Genomic DNA, 18,020 nt, shown 5'->3' with positions numbered 1-18,020 from the left:
CATGTCAGTAAACAGCTCTGATACCCTCTGACACTAATCATTTATGTCACAGGGGCCAAAAACCTTTTTGCAGCCCTGTACCTGGCAAGGAAAAGTGCTATTTATCACCAAATGCCTCAGATGATTCCAGAAATAGCCTCTTTCCCATTGCTGCTTATTAGCAGCAGTTCTGTAATTTGAAACAGATTTTTTTTTTTTTTGGAGAAAAACTGCTAGAGGATGTTCTAAAAAGCTTAAACTGTTCCTTTAGGAAACAAACCTAGCACTCCAATCATCATCCACACAGACTGCCTAACCCGATTCCACATAGGAAAGTATTTGTTTCATCACTGAAAGCCCTCATAACAAGAACTGGAAGTGTGCCAGCCACCTCAAGGCACAGATGTTCATGTGTAACAGTAACTCAATTTCAATTCTACTCATACTCTACCCAAGCCATGTAGTGCAGATTTTTCACTTTTTCATTCTCCAATGATCAGTGGTAAAAGGAAAAAACTGAACCCCTAATAAAACCAACACCTTCAGACTCCAGAGAATAAAAAGAAAAAGCAACTTTAAAATTTTTAAAAGATGATATGAGTATTTACCCATGCCAGTTCCAGCTGGTGCAATCTCTCTAGAGAAGATTTCTACAGCTTCTCTTTGTTTATGGTGTACAGCAAGCCAAATAACAGCCTCCCGAGGACCCTGCTTCAAAAAGGTTAAAATTAGATCAGCTTAGATGCAGAACATCGGTTAAATTTACAAAACTGAAAAGTAACTGTAGCTCAGCATTCAAGTTAAATAATTTGGTGACTTTTTATCCACCATCACTGTGATTTGCTGTTAACTTTTCATTATCTTTATTTTGCTACCATGGAATCAGTAATTGGGTATTTCAAATCACTAGGGCAATGCGCCTTTTCTCCAGCATTCTCCAAGAATCAAGTACTGTAACTAACAATACCAAATACTTGGCTTCACTCTCAGTGGAACTGGCAAACAAACTTTGCTCTTATTCTAAGTGCACTGAGTGTACTCTGGGGCCATGTTAGAGAGCCAGGTTCACTTCTCTTAGCATCAAGAAGGAAGCAGATCTGCCCACAGAAAAGAATTCAAACCTAATCCTTGGGAGATAAATGTGAGAACAGAACTTGTAAAAACCACCACATTTCCAAAGAGAGGAGCAGATGCTCCCTCTAAAGGTAAACCAAATCAGTACTGTGCTCCATACTCTAGTCAGAACACCTGTCGTTGCAGATAAGCACTGTCTCTCACTTAAAATTTTACTTCTCGAAAAATTGTATTTTCAGCCACTGAAGGATCAACACACTGGAATCAATACACTGAGTGAAAGCCTCAGAGCAAGCATTAGGTCTTACTGAGGTTAAAGACTATTTATTCCAGAATTTGCAAGCACCAATAGGAACTATCTTTGCTCTGCCTTTGAATCTTCAAATATGTGAAACATACTCACAATAAAAGTCTGTCTCTGAGTGTCTCTTACTTGTCCTAAAGCACAAGTGCAAGTACATACAAAATGGGACTGCACAAGGTAGCAAAACCTACTTGTCAGGAGTTTCTCACACAGCACTACTCTGTTAGTACGGAATTCTGCCGCAGAGCATTTCTTCTCTCTGGAATTCAGCTTTTCTTCTTTTTTTGGTTAATGTACATTAAGTTTCTGAAAATTCTTTGGCAACCTTATATGAAATTCTTGGTTTACTTACATCAATATAAAATTTAAAAGAGGACAAGCTTGACTACAAGATACTGGGAGATTTCTTCCAGTGTTTATATCCTTTCTTTATGTCAACAGGAAAGGAAGTGTTTCATGAAAGCATGAAAAAAATACCTACAGCTGGGTGGGGGGGTTTTGTTTTGTTATTCTATAGAGCTCAGAGCACTTCAAAAATCTCTAAATGCCCTGTCTAACGAATTCTTTTAAATTTGGTAGCTTTTGGTATTCTAAAGAGACCATCATGCTAACAGACTACTAAATCCTCTATTCCAACTCAAATACATGACAAAACCCCTGCAGGAAGAGGATCACTCGTATCAGGTTATACCAAGGGAAGGAAACTACCTACTTTTTAGCTGGTGATCAGCTGAAATTCAAAAATGAGGGGCCTTCTTGTTTTATTATGTTTAATCCAATGCCCTAAACATTCATGAAGCTGAAAGATTATTTTTCTCTACTCCCAATTCTAGTGGCATATACACACAGAGGTACTCTGAGGTACAGCAATGATTAAAAAAAATAAAGGGGAAGCAATTATGTCTAAGTACCCTTAGGTAGACATACTCAGAGACACAGTGCTTGCCACCCTTTCCTATTTCTCAAGGAGATTTCATGTTATCAGGAGCAGTCAATACTCCACAGAGTAGCTCAGACTACAGTATGCATGTGCACATAAGGCTGGGATACACAGTGATTTCACAGCCACAAAGGAAAACCTTTGCACCAGTTTGACAGTAGTCCAGCCACACCATACATCTATGCTGAGCTACAAATATTGTTCAACTTACCCTGTCTTGGTACTCAACTACATATTTGCTTTTTGTAGAACTTTCAAAACAGAAAGTATTTTCCTTACATGTTAATATACTGCTTAGCACAGTATGGCTCTGGTTTTGAGCACTATGATTTGTAACCCAAATAACCAGTTCTAATTTTTCATGGAAAGACATGGTAGGAAAAGAGTATTTAAGGGACTACATTATCCCTACCTGAAGCCCCAATGGACAAATGCTTTCTCTGGGATTCTATGACTTTGTATTTTAAATGGAAAAGCAAACTCCACTTGCCAACCCTTTTTCTCAAGCTACCATGGCTGCTTTCCAGATGAAAGCTCCCCTGGCTAGTTTCTTCTAAAATGCTGGAGGAAGTGTGAAGGGGGAAGGCAACAGAGCGCTTTCCTGTATTTCAGCCTTAGCTCTCCCATCCTGTTTCAGGCATGTATGAGAAGCACATACAATGGCAATAACGCTCTGTTTACTTTTAATATAAGATCTGGGGACTGAAGCTGGAAATACAGAAAGTACTACAAATACTCTCTTTCATTTAAAAAATGTCTTTCATGTACTGTAAGCAATGCAAACTGAACAATCAGGAAGGAGAAACTGCTCTTCTTCATTATTCACTTTGTACAATGAGACAAAACTTTCTATATAATAATTTAATTAAAGAATATATTACAATGCATAATGATAAGGAGTTGGTACAAACAAAACACAGACAAGTTGAACATCTGGAACATCTGTTCCTATGTTTCAGAATTTTGATTCTTCACTCAGTAAGACACTTAGAATTGCAGGTTTTATAGTCCTAAAATAAAAAAGACCACATCATAAAAGCTCAGTCTTCAGGAAGCAACTCTTGCTGCTTTGAAGGAAATTGAAACTCAAGCTGAGTTTCACTGAAATGAACAGCTGCAGATATAACTTGACCAATTTCTAAGAGCACTCAATTTCACTAGTAAGAAGTTCACTGTCCTTCTCCATATCACATTCTTGTTTCCTTTAGATACAAACTGTTGGCTACTAAACATCGGCACTCATAAGAACAAACTCAAGAGCTGAGTTTTGCCACGTGTACCTTAAGAGTTTTGCAAGACTGCCACTGACAAAGAAGAATTAAATGCTACTGTTTTGGAACAAACTGAACTGTCTAAATATTTAAAGTGCATCTAAGTGAGGACATGATTTGCAGTCTTTTTCCTTTAAAAAGGACTTTCATTCTCTAGATTAGGAAAACAGACCATGGATAACACAGCTGCAGTGGCTATGGCCATCATTCATATTCTTACATACACAGTCACAAAATACAGTGCAGAATTACAGTTGAAGATTATTTCTCAAATAGTACTCACAGACAATTTTAAAGTTGTGCAGGCAACATTAATGCTGAGATTTCCTGATTGCAATATTTATAATGTGGTCTTTTAGCATTTCATCTAATGTAAGTCTATGCCGCAGAAGTTTTTATAATAAGGTATTTCTTGAGATGGAAAACATCAGAACAGAGTACAACATTTTTTCTAAGATTTCATATCAGTGCTTCTGGAAGACCCAATACTACAAAGACCTTGTCAGTATTAATTTTGTACATTAAGTAGTGACACTGAGTTCTTTGCAACATGAAGGGGTGAAATTCCCAAGATGATAGTGACTTCCTTTAAAGTTGTGGAAAAGATAACAATATGGAAAGATTAAAAGAGGTCAGTGTAAGTTTAAGAACACTCCACTGCATACTTACACCATCTATACTCCTTCTAGCATGAGGTCCATATGTATCTTCAGACCCTAAAACCTGTACGTTAACTGCACTGTAATCTTCATACCCAAGCTGACTGAAAATAAGACGAGTCCTGCAACAAATGATTTTTTTATTAGTAAACTATCTTGAAATGATTATCTGAAGAAGCCCTGTGTGGTCCACAGAAGTTAACTCTGCCAAGTAGCTGTATAAAAGATTTTATCAGTTGAAATATTGCAATTATGTTAGGATTATGAAAGTGTTTTGCATTGGTGGAACGTTTTGAAGACACTGCTAATATATCATTGTTGTCATAAATATTAGCACAGTACCTGAAAGAGTAAAACGATGTACAGGACTTAAACACAAAACACAATTTTTTAATTGCTGTAAAGAGATGGAAGGGTGTTCATGCATTACAAATGAGGCCACCTTTATTTTCGATGAGATAAAAAAAATTAAGACAGACAACATCATTTAAGGTAACTAAATTTGCAAACTGTGTCTGTACCAAGTTGTTTTAAATTATTTATCTACAAATATTACAGTTACAGATACTACAGTTCAAAATACATTCTGTGGGTCATTTTTAGCCCTTTCACGGGTTAGTAATGCAACAGAGAATAATGAAAATGAAAAGACACCAGAGACTGTTTCAAAAAGACTTCTTCACACACATATTGCCAGATCGCTTCTGCTTTCAACAACGAATAAACAAGTAAAGAAAGAAGCAAAAGAAGCAATCTTACAAGCTGCCAAAGCTGCTCAATTTCTTAGGCTAACAACTAATTTGACCTGTATAAATGAAGCTCCTTAAATTTGTGCACCTTATTCTGCACTTGTTGCCATTAGACTACTGGGCAGAACTTAACTTGGAACACACTGGAACATGGGTAGCTGAAAGATCATGTCCTTAGAATATTCTTTTGAAACACAGAGACCTGGCCCGACTCGATCAATGGCCTAAGGACAACTGCATGAAGTTGATTCAGTATGGCAAAGTGCTGGCTCCTGCACTTGGGTCACAGCAACCCCAGGTAGTGCCACGGGCTGGGTGAGAGTGGCCTGAGAGCCATTTGGCAGAAAGGGACTTCTAGGTGCTGGCTGATGGCAGCTGAACATGAGCCAGCTGTGCCCAGGGGGCTGAGAAGGCCAGTGGCATCCTGGCCTGTATCAGCAATGGTGTGGCCAGCAGCACCAGGGCAGGGATTGTCCCTCTGTACTCAAGCATTGGTGAGGCCACACCTCAAATCCTGTGTTCAGTTCTGGGCACCCCACTTTAAAAAGAATATTGAGGTGCTAGAACATGTCCAGAGAAAGGCAGCAAGGCTTGTGAAGGGTCTAGAAAACATGTTTTATAAGGAATGGCTGAGGGAGCTGGGGTTGTTTAGCCTGGAGAAAAGGAGGCTCCGGAGGGACCTCATCATTCTCTACAACCACATGAAAGGAGGGTGTACTGAGGATGAGGCCAGCTCCTTCGACTATGCCTGCAGTGAGAGGGCCAGAGGAAATGGCCTTAAGCTGAGACAGGGGAGATACAGATTGGATATCAGAAAAAAAATTTTTTACTGTTCAGGTTGTAAGGCATTGGAATAGGTTTCCCAGGGAGGTGGTGGAGTCACCATCCCTGGAGGTGTTTAAAAGGTGTCTGGATCTGGCACTGGGTGATGTGATTTAGGGATTACAGTGATGGAGCTGGGTTGATGGTTGAACTTGCTAATCTTAAAGGTCTCTTCCAACCGTGATGATTCTATGATTTTATGACAGAAATCGGTAAAAAGACTGATGTTAACATTTCCTAAAGAGTTATAGTTACTGACAGAGCATTCTTTGAGAGGGATCAGAACAGCTTAATTCTTATTCTCTGTCTGGGCTGACATACACCAATCTTTATTTGTGTCAAATAAACAATTCCACATATTAAGCTGTTTAGGACTACATTTGAGATGGAAAATATATTTTTGTATATTGTAATATATTGTTTATTGTAATTTTGTATATTGTAATTTTCAAAACAGAAAACTTGCCCACAGGCATGCCTAATGGGCTAGAGGCCACTTATCACACCAGGTTAATCAGCCTTCAACTACCTCACATCAGGTTTCCTCTGATGATTACTCAAGAGAGCACAGTAGACAGGCTGAATTACTTTTCTAGATGTCACAGAGACAGCAGCACTACAATCTGTTTCAATTAAACAAAAGATTCACATAGTCTGGTCTGAAATAACGTCCAAGAGCAAACACGAAATGGAAAACACACCATTCTAATTTTTTTTCCTAAAATAATCACCTGGCTTCCAGAAAGATTGCTTTTCAGAGGTTCTGAGTCTCCGAGTCTTTGTAACTTCCTGCAGGTTTTTCTATCATTTGATTTTCTCAATAGCTCTTGGACACAAGCTTTTAGCATCTGCAATTACACAGCTCCTATCAGCCTGCTCTCATCTGCCATGTCTCTTCAGGGCAGTTAGAGAACTCCTCCTTCACCACAGAGCTGCACACAGGCACATGAACAAGCACCCTGAGTTCACAGTAAACCTTGCATTTCGGACTTTCCAAGTGTAGTTTCTGCACGGGTCTACAACAGGATTGGGAGGAAGCTTTATATAAAACATGGCACAAGGAAACAGATCTCATAACTAGAAAGACTGGAGTTACTGGAGTAAGCACTGAGAGACTCATGATACGGAATTATACTTAAGAGGAATCCCTCCTTACCCAAATATACTGGCATGATAATACAGCTAGAGGTTTATCAGTCTGTCTTAGAATTGTAAAATTGTTCTAGCAAAAAAAAAAAGCACAAAACAATCATTGGGTCACATTTTAAAAGGTAGTAAAATAATTGTGTTTTAAACACAAACTTGGTAAACTGCCTACATCTCATATCAGTAAGCCTTTTCAGAAAAAGTTCTGTGAAACTCCTGAAAACTAGTTTCACATGGGTTTATCTCTGGCATCTAACAAAATTTAATCTGAATCACAGCTTTTCCCTCACTAATTTAGGTTTCTCTCCACTATCCAGCCATCTATTTTCAAACATGTTTGGCACTTTTCTCACTCTGTCAAACGTAGCTGAAGTGCAGTTATATATTGAAAACAGGTTTCCTGAACAGGCTACTTAAGTCTTGAAATGTCATCCCAGTAGGAAAACTAAAATCTTCTAGGATTCTTAGAAGGTTAGTAATGTTGCCATTGTGTGCCACTGCTCTATTTTCATCATCTCTGGAAAAAAAAAAAAAAGCAAGCCAGAACCCCTTCCAAGACTCAAATACCAACCTTTGCAGAATACCTTCCGCAGTGCGTTTTGCTTTTTGTACTGCCTTTGGGCCTCCCACTGGACACACAGCAGTAGCTCTGAAGCCATCAAGATAAGTGGCATTTACCTAACGATAAAGGGATTATGAAGTTACATGGAATTTAGTACTGATGGGCCATAAATGCTCTCTGGCAATCATTATCTATACAAATATACACTTTTTAAACAAGGTAACTGATTTTTACATATCAAATAAGGTCTGCCTTTTCAAATTTTCCTCCTCTTTCTTTTACCCTTGGGGCAGAGAAGATGAGGACAGTGTAAAGTCTCTCCAAAATTTAAGATTTTGTAAATCAAAAAATATCTTTCACTCCACAGAATGAGACAATACCTTATAAAATGTTGAAGGAGGCAATCCTTTTGCTCCACAAACTTTCACTGCTCCACCATCAAAACCTATAGTGGTTAAAAATCAATATTTAAGCTTCTTCAATATAACTTCAAAGACATTCTTTTGTGATACATATTAATTAAATGCACTTAATTAAAAAGCAAATCACTGATAGCTCTACTGCCACATAAGAGAGAACCTTTCAGAAAACAGTCCTTCCTGCCTTAGAAAGAACAGCAGCAAACTGGTGACTGAATTTATGACTTCCATAAGCCTTTTAAAAGGGTGACTGAAATGTTTATTCATGCACTTAAAAAGTACTTAACACAGAAAGCAGCCTTAGGACTTTAGAGTCAACAGTTATTTTCCTCTTAACATCCAGTTATTGCACACACACAAAGAGCATACAATTTACTGTAGCTGGCTGGAGTGGACCACAGTCCCTCACTTGGTAAAGAATCAAAACAAGGTGAGAAACCAGTGAGAGCTATTTGCTGATAGCTTAGTAAGTGAAGGGGTAACTTAACTTTAGGTTCCTTGTCAATAACAGAAACAGTCTGAATATGTTCCAGTGCAACAACCATGTTCAGTATTAGGAATATTAATGCCAAAAAAAATGGAGAAAATTGCTGTGATGGCATCAGGTTCAAGCTTGAGCTGGAGAAATTCAATAGGTGCTATTCCTTGAAAATCAGCAGTGCAGGATCAGCACCTCACATTTGAGAGACAGGATTATAGGGTAGTTCACCTGCGCTTGCAAATATTTAAGAAGCAGTTCAAAGCTTTACACAAATACTCTGAAAAGATCAGATCATAACATATTTTAAGAAGTAAATGTCACTAGTACAAATTTTACACACCACTCAAATAACATCATCACTCTCTCTCAAGACTGACATGAGGTTAATTTAACTCTCTCAACATAGAGCTACATCCTTCCATTCAAGTGAAGATCTGGAACAGTTTCATGTTCCAGGTGAAAGCGTAATACAAAGAAAAAACATACCACAAAACCAAATGCATAGCATCCATTGACAAAAAGAAAACAAGCACCTCTCAGCTCAAACACTGCAAGTAATCCAACAGGGCAATAAAGCTGGCAACATAAACAGCAAAATTAGATAGCTTCCCTGTTCTTACTGGTGTACTGGTGTCAAAGCACTTCAAACTAAAATATTTAAGCAATCTGCCCATTTTCCATCTGTTATATTTCTAAGAGGACTAACTGAAAGTTCATGTGAAAGTTCATTTTAAGTTCAAACATGTCATATCAGGTCATTTGCAAGCTAAAAGTTCATAGGAAGGTGAGGGTTTCTTTTTTTAAAAAGAAGACAACTAGGGGCTAAGAGCAGCAAGCTGGCCTTATCAGACTGCCATTTGGTTATGTTGCACAAGCAGAGGATTCACTGTACCATGTTATGGTACTTTATTACTCAAGCAAAGTATTTTTTATGTTACCACATTTTGAGTTTAATCCCACAAAGTTCTTAATTTGAGATTTTGGTTGTTCTAAACTTTAGAAAGACACTAGGCATACTGAAACAAGTTTCATTAGAAGGAAAAAAACATGTAATATAGTTGCAGTAAAAAGCAAGCTTTAGATGACTGTAGATAAAATTTTTTTCAAGCTGTCTTACTCAAATTACAGCTCTTCGGATCTGTTAAGCCTGGGGTTTTTTTTGTTTTGCTTTTGAAGCTAAATCCTGAACATACATTATATCCATCTTTAGTCTGTAAAAACTAAACTGTAAACATTTAACTGTAAATTGTTACAAAACCGTTACAAACACTGTTAAGTGTTTTGAAGATAGCAAATGGATTTTTAAAAAAAAAAGATTCTCTGGTGGAAATCCTCTACCTAATCATGCTTCTACCATTTGCTATGACCCACCTAAATGTCTGAGAAAAACACCATTAGCAAGCAGTGCTTTGAAAGACACAGCCTTTCATTGTTACCAATACCTCAAATGCCCCAAGTTAAAACATGTACAAAACATTTTTTTGAGAAATTTAGCTGCAGCTAAAAAATACTGAAATCATAGTGAAACTGTCTCAACGTTGTTCACACTGAATACATAGTTTAAGGACTTGACAGGTACAAGGCATGCATTAAAAAGTAAAGCAAAGGGAGTAGTGAGCAAAAATATAAATTAGTCAGCCAGCAAGAAAAATAAGATTGTGTTTAAAATTTCTAAAGGAATTTCTAGCAGAAGTCCTTGAAAGCATCAGTTTAATACAGTGTAACTCTCTAAGGAACTCATTTAACAAGAAATATGCAGTGAAAAATTACATGGAATGCAATTTCCATGCATATGCATGGCAATTAAAGTAGCTGATTTTGTTGACAACACACTTAATTGACACGTATCTTTACATGTAAGAGGACTAACCTGGAATTTCAGTGATGGAAACCTGGGAAAAGTCACATGTAACATCTGGTAAAAGATAGCGCTGAGGATTGCCCAATTCATACACCAACTGTTCAGCTACAGTGCCAAAAGAGATTAGTCCCCCTGTGTCTGGTGGTTTGGAAAGAATAAAGTCTCCTTCAGAGGAACATTCTACAATGGGAAAGCCTATGTTGTGCCTAGAATGTGAAAAACATTAAGAAAAAAATCTCTGTAAATACAAAGGAAATGTGAAAAGAAATAACAACACACCAGAATTTTACAGTAATGATCTATTAAATGAACCTTATCAAGAGTTATCATTTATCTGGTTGTTTCTACAGAAAAAAACACCAAAAAAACCACTGAACAAACTGCTCAACTAAAATAATACGAGGATGTAGTCTATTGTCTGGCAAAGAAGCACAGATACAACAACAGATGCCAAATGCAAACATGGATGTGGGGAAGGGAATGGAGAAGGACACTAACAGGAACAGTTCAAGTAAAAAAGCTGAAAGAATTAGAGGACTATGATTAAAGCTGTAAATTTAAAATAAAACAAATGATTGTTAATTCTAGTCCCATTTGGCTACAGCAGCACACACAGTATGACACTGAAGACATCTAAATACATTGTGCACTCTGGATTTGTAAAAAGGCAGTCAAAGCAGGAAGAACAAACTGTGCTGGGAACCTCAGAGATGAAGCGAAGTAGGAAACAGGAATAATCACACCTACAAAGGGTAATTTCACAGGTTAGTAATAAATCATACACAGAAAAGTCAATCAGAAAGCAGAAAGACATGAAAGTTAAGATCTTCAGCACAGAGAAAACAGAACTAATAGAAAATTATAAGGCACCACAAAAAGAAAAGTAGTGAAATTATGGACATGTTTCTAAATTAAAATATTCCCCTTCCTCCTCACATTCTCAAAGTGTAAAATACAAAAAGTGATCAAATAGTTCATAGTTAGAGGCACATACTGGTCATTACAGTAGCAGGGCAGAATTTTCAGGATTATGTGGATGAGATCCAGACATCTGCTTTTCTAGCTAAAAAGCTTGCACTTGTTTGCAGAGAATTTGAGCAAAATTAAGAACTTAAAACTTTTCAGAAGTACCTGAGAATTAAAATAAGAGTGCAAATATTCTTCTAAAAAGACTACCTGGCTCCCTTCCCTCTCACAGGAAGTCTGACATTTGTACAAGTGTCCACTTGTTGTCGCAGAAACAAAATGAACGCAAAGAGAGGAGTTAAGGAGATACTGTCCCTTGCAAAAGCTAAACTGTTCTAAAAAGGTCCTAATAATGAAAGGTGGTGAACTTTACCACACTCATTAAAGTCAATGACCTTCAGGTCTTTCATACAAACTTAAAACCAGTCTATCCCTCCATTTAATTATTTTTGGGTGCTAGTGGTAACAATGTGCTGAACATACAACTGAGTATCAGCAAAGGTTACATGAACACAGTTTGTATAACATAAATCCGCAAAGTCTGGAAGAAAGTAAGCAAAAAAACCAGTGAACTCTTAAGGGACATCAGTAAAAGTTCATGGGAGTTGGAGCAGATTCCTTATCATCAAGAACAGTCAAACATAACTCCATTGTTTTAAAAAAGGATTAAGATACAAGATCTGTTACCAGAGATCAGCAACTTTTAACACTTAAAGGGTACAAAATTGAAAAGTATGGTAGCTGTTGGATACCTAGAAAAGCCCACATCAAATCACTAAAGATAATACTTCATTTGACTGATCTTTGAAACTATTTAAACCACTGAACAGATATAGGAAACAAAAAAGCCCACCCTGGTGAACGCAAAGAATTAAATGGGATCGACAATTTTATATACAGGTTATTCTAGTGCGGGGTTTTTTTGAGGGGAAGAGGAGAGAGAAAAGATGGTAGCAGGAAGTATGTAATATCCAAAATTTTCAAGTGTGAGATAGATAAAAACAACACCCAAAACACCCCTCAATTCTTGGTCTTGAACAATAAGATATAGTAGCAGACTAACGTGTAATTATCCCAATTTTAAATGTAAGGAGACACAGAGGAAGCATCATGATTTGTCCAGTGTAACAAAGCAGGATCAGTGACTAAAGGCTACAATTTAGAAGCTTTTGCCCTCTCAGTGCCATGTTTGTGTGCTTGACCCTATCACCTATCTGTCCTAAGACAACAGCACCAAGTGCCCTGCTAGCAGGCTCAGTGCAGCTTATTCAGATCACATACCCAGAAGAGATATCGCTCCCATGAAAACAGATCAGCCAGTGCCCCCGCTGCAGCCCACTTTGATCTCAGTCATCAGCACATGCAACTCCTACAGTACATTCCTGCACCTACTCCCCAGCTATCTTTGTTTTGAAGGAAGAAGTAAACTGTAGACACTCAACTTCCTACTCTGAGCCACTGAGTCTACTAACATTGATTCAACTCCATTTTGCCCAGCTTCCACTCTCAAAACCCCCAAACCATTCAAAAACAAAACCCAAATACAGTAGTGAGACAAAGTGAGACATTTCACCCCCAATATGGTCAAAATACGGCAAATAATGTTTCCCCCTCAGCGTACACCACCACCCAATGAACTTGCCTATATGGTGAGTTAATTGCAGAAGATGTGCATTCCCCCAGGTTATGCCAGCTCTGAAAGCTTCCCTCACTGTTTTAACAATTCACAACATGGAGATGCAATGATTTGGGTAAGAAGCCCCTGGATTCTACCTGTATTGTAACTGGATGACTGGGAAAATAAAAATACCCAATACTATCTTGTAGCAGATGGCAATGGTAATAACCCATATTATCATACAAATGATTAAGACAAAAATGTTATTTTGTAAATTGCTAAAAGACATTACTTAAAATGAATTTTCACCTTGGAAACAAAACTGGTCTATCACTCCTATGATCCAGTCAAATGACAGCTACTTAAACCTGGCATAAAAAGCTCTTTAGCAGCAGTAGCTGCCGGGATCAGGTATACCACAGGTACTATAGTCACACCATCAGCTTGACCAGTACTTCCACTTTTAAAATGTGACTCTTTGCCTGATTCACTTGTAGGTTTTGCTGAATGACTACACACCATGTGACATCTGCTCTGTGGGGAACGTGCGAACTTCAGGCTGTCCATAACCTATAGCCAAGCTGTACTTTTGTATAGTGTAGCAGGGGAGTAACCACAGAACTATGAACTTTAGCAGCAACTACGGTCATGCATCCAAAGGTACCTTGGCTGAGTGGCACCCTTCAACGATAAAAGACTTGCATCAGTTTAGTGACAAAATCCCTATGTAGGATGAGGTAGTATCGAGCAATGGAAACAATTTTGAAAGGGAACTAATACAATTAATTCTAATTAAATTATATAAATTAATAAAACAGCACTAGACAGTATCAAGTACTACTTTAAAAATATTTAAGAAGTTATTTTATCACAAGGTCAAAATACACAAGTAATGCACATCAGTTTGTGAAGGGAGCTGACAACTACCATTCTTCAATCCAAAAGGTCTGTTTTGGGTTGCATGTTTGCTACTTAGCAAGTAAATATATTATATACATTAATAAACCAGAGCACTGAATGAGACCAAGATAAGATGACACCTCAGAAAACCCCTCCAAGCTAGATGGGAGCTAACACTAAAGCAGGTCTTAGTGAAGACCTACAGCACAGGGGTAATCAAGCTATAAAACTGGTTTTGCTGCTGAAGTCACCTTCTCATCAACCTAGTCTTACAGCAATCAAGACCCTCAGTCTCCTGTCAAGTTCTCTGCCTGCCAACAACTTACTCTTGGATTAATCTTTTCCATGTAAAATGTTGTTTTTTCTTCAGTTTTGGCTCTCAGAAATGTTACAGTTTATGGGCATATCACAGGTGATAAATTGAGCTGTCTAAGCAGGGATCTCCTCCCTGTCTACTTTGGGAGGATGCACTATTCAGAAGCCTCTGAGGAGCTATCAAGATAACCTTCCTTCTCATTTTGTCGTACTTCTTACACCATCTGCATTACAAGAAAAGTAAAATCCATGACCAGTACACTTTAGTTCAGGGAGAGAGACATTACTTGAGACAGAACACGTATTTCTCCCCTCATAAAGTGTCAAATCCCTCAAGTATCTCATTCTAGCCACTACTGCTCGACTAAGATTACTGGCAATAGAAGATGGGACAGTCAGTGTAATACATTTACTTGCAGGGGAAGTTGCTGCAAGAAAGAAAACAAAACCCCACAGCAATGCATGTGACATGGAAGTGAACCAGGATCCAAGTAAGCTGTGGTATGAACTTTTAGATTTACAGCTAATGCAGTTTCCTGGGATGTGACTCGGTCAATGTCACACCAAGGAGAGCTCTAAGCCAAGCTTCTCAACTCCTCAGATATGTATTTTAACTATAATGCTATTAGGCAAAAAGCAGAAGCTGCTACCACTTCTAGCAGTGTTTTGACAACAGGTTCAAAACAGTAATATGTCAGGCAAGATCAGCACAAACTTGCAAGGTAAAGGTATAAGCATCTCTTTACCTGTAGGTACCAAATGTTTCCTAACATGCAATTCTGCTTTAGGCAAAACTTACTGATTGCATCATTTACCCCTCTGACTAGGGCATTTCAGACTATGTCTTGTACCTAAACTTTTAATGGCCAGACAATTTCAGGCTAAACAGACCAGCTGCCTGGTGTTTTCAGCTGCCTGGAATAGATGGTGCTACAGAGAAAAAAATGTTCCACACTGCTGAATGGGACTTGCATGCTGGATTTTGTTCTAGTCCCAAATTGAGAAATCTGGATCCAGCCCTTAAGAGACTACAGCTATTGACTTACCCTTTTGGTCATCACAGGCCAGAGGATTATGCAGTCTCAACTCTTGGCTTAGGGCAAAATGCCAGTGCTTATCATCTCCTCAAAATGATTACTCTACTGATCAGCCTTAGTTTATTCTCTCCTGCATTTCAAAACAAAACAAAACAATGTACTAATCACCCACTGGCACTAAGTAATAGCAAGAGACAGCAATGTCTGGGGACAAATGAAATTAAATAGAGAGCTGTGCATTATCCATATAGTTCTGGCAATACAGTTCATTTTGAGACACGGCATGAATTCCCCATTGGAAGCTGTGCATTAGACATTAAATAGGGAGCTGACCATGATCTCTGCTGACCATCTGCTGATGTATATTACTATACAAATAACAGAAAAGGAATGCCTTTTTTGATAACACTAACTTAAAATCAGCATTTAAGACTGCACATTAGTCTTCTGTAGGCTATGAAATAATGGTTTCTTGCACTTTCTCTGCTAAACATTGGAGAACCCACACAAGAGAAGAGTCAAGCAGCCACTTTCTCACTGGAAAAATAAACAGCACCTACCTCCTCTACCTGTCTGCCTGTTTTCATGAAAACTGGACAAAACCTTACAGCTTCAAGATTCCCACCTTTAAGTCAAATGCATTAAGAAAATACAACCAGCACAATTGAAGAAATGCCAGTGCCTTAGGTCAATAGACAGAAAGCAAGCAAGTTTGGCTTCTATCAGCTAAAGTAACTTGGGAGAGTCACAAGCTGGAACATGCACTTCACTTGTTTTACATTAAAAACTTACTTTAAGGAGACGACAAAGAAAATTACAGAATAGCTTAGGTTTTAATAGCTAACCATTAAATGGCCACAATATACCCACAATATTCCTGAGATTTAAGGTACCCTTTTGTGGGGGAATTGAGTTCCCAGAAGTATCTGAATCAAACATTTCAAGAAAATTAAAAACTAACAAACAACCCCCCCACAAAAAACACCAAAAACCCACCAACTAAACTATGTTGGATGAATGAAGTGGATTCAATCCAATGCCTCAATACTCACTGAGACATAATAGTATATGCACAGAATATAAGCTCTAACTTGCCTGGCTTCATTTAGATTAATTAAAACACTCTTCTTTATGGAGTTGATTATTTTTGCTTATGCATAAAAAATAGACAAGATTTATAAACCTGAAATGTAATAAATTCTTCGAGTTTTGTTTACAAGTTAGAAAAAATCATACCCATCAAACCTTCTTAGACAGAAGAGCCACATGGATTACTGTTCTTGGGGAGAAAAAATCCCCAAGGACAGTCAAAAAGATGACCCCATTCTAAGGCTAACCAAGCTCACCCTCTGCAGGACAGTGTGAGGAGGAGAGAGGCTGCCCTCCAGTGTTCAGTCACCAAACTCAGTAAGTGCACGGGATAGGTTTTCTGCTCTCGGCTGCACAAATGCACTCACGGAGCAGGAAATTCGTATGTGAAAGGCACATTAATGATAAACACAGATTTAACTTGGCTTCTTCCCCCTCCTATTTACTGAGTTAATTGGGATGGTTTGGATTTAACATTAGGTACCACAGATACAATGATTTATTGAGATCTAAATTATGCACACTTACTTTCAGGAGACTGCTAAAAATGTCATTTCTCCTAAACAAGGGAGAAACCATTAACAGACACAGTCAAGTAACTTCTGCAAACTCTGTCACAGCTCTATTGACCTATTTGAAATAGAGCAGGTGTTAGTGGCAGCAGGTATGGCACATTTTGGTCACTACTGAGACTGAGGTACCATGTTATTATCATACATTATTATGAATGCATTATCTGCATGCATTGAAAACAGATTCCGACTGTCTAAATAATGAAAATTTCATGCCACCAAGTTCCTTTAAATTAAAGAGTGAATAGGTTACCACTAAACTATTAAATGGAAAACACAGTTTTCTGCATCCCAAAAGCTTTCACAATACTTCCCCCTCATGCTTTTGGGCCTAAGTATAGCAAACAACTATTTATCAGGAAACCAAAATTTATCCAATTAATCTCCTCCCTGCCTTCCTTCTCTCCATATCCTCAATGGACATGCTGGATCACAAGTCCACTTCAGTCAGTGAAGTATCTCCACTCTGCATCTCCAAACTTAAAATCAAAGCTCACACATTATTCTGGTTTTGACTAGTTTTAGGAGCTCATCATACAGGCTGACGTGTCACATTGTTTTATTTCAAGAATTTCACCAATTACATGTCTAAGACTCAAAATTTGCAAACAAACTGACTAGTTTTAGGGTACCATGATCAATTCCTCAGCAGACTTAAACTGACGGTAAATAAATAACTGTTATATTAGCACAAATAGAGTTATGTATGGTTTAAAGGTATGTATGCATATCAATGGGGACAAGGTAACAGAGCAGTATCAGGTGTTAAACTTCTACATCCTTTAACAGAGACTCAATTCAGCACCAGTCAGCTCTAAGCCACAAATCTACTATGATTTTTGACAAAGTTCTGTGATTTTACAGATACAAAACTATTAGCTACGCATATTCATGCACGTATACTCATCTGTAAAATGAACTATTCCCACTCCAGTGGCTCACAGCTTCATATACTCAAACTTCTTTCTTTTTTTAAGCCAGATTGACATTCCTCACAGAAAAATCCTTAAAGACCTATCACACGTTTCAGTAAGAAAATTAGTATTCTGGTTTTTTACTTTGATTCTTCTATAAAGCAAGGTCTTCCAGAGTCACAGATTTTAAGAAGTTTCATGATACAGCATAAGTGAATCATTGGGAGAGACATCAGAATCGGAATTATAAATTTCCAACCAAATAGAGCAACTTGTTACTATGAACTCTCTCCTCTGATTTCCCATAAAACACAACAGCGAAGAGTAAGTGCAGTTTGTCCA

At 37.9% G+C, this 18,020-nt stretch overlaps 1 protein-coding gene across 1 annotated transcript in view; it reads right to left on the bottom strand.

Moving 5' to 3' along the window:
- Positions 1–18,020, bottom strand: part of LOC116444738 — a 56,993-nt gene that overhangs the window by 30,194 nt on the left and 8,779 nt on the right. Inside the window, exons 9-13 of the mRNA XM_032110411.1 lie at positions 10,277–10,473; positions 7,887–7,951; positions 7,516–7,622; positions 4,238–4,349; positions 588–687 (exon numbers count right to left, since the gene is read on the bottom strand). Coding sequence (XP_031966302.1) covers positions 588–687; positions 4,238–4,349; positions 7,516–7,622; positions 7,887–7,951; positions 10,277–10,473 — 581 coding nt within the window. The remainder of the gene's footprint in view (positions 1–587; positions 688–4,237; positions 4,350–7,515; positions 7,623–7,886; positions 7,952–10,276; positions 10,474–18,020) is intronic.

This window comes from Corvus moneduloides, chromosome 5 (assembly GCF_009650955.1).
Source record: "Corvus moneduloides isolate bCorMon1 chromosome 5, bCorMon1.pri, whole genome shotgun sequence".
NCBI lineage: Eukaryota > Metazoa > Chordata > Aves > Passeriformes > Corvidae > Corvus > Corvus moneduloides.
This window is presented reverse-complemented; position numbering and strand designations above follow the sequence as displayed.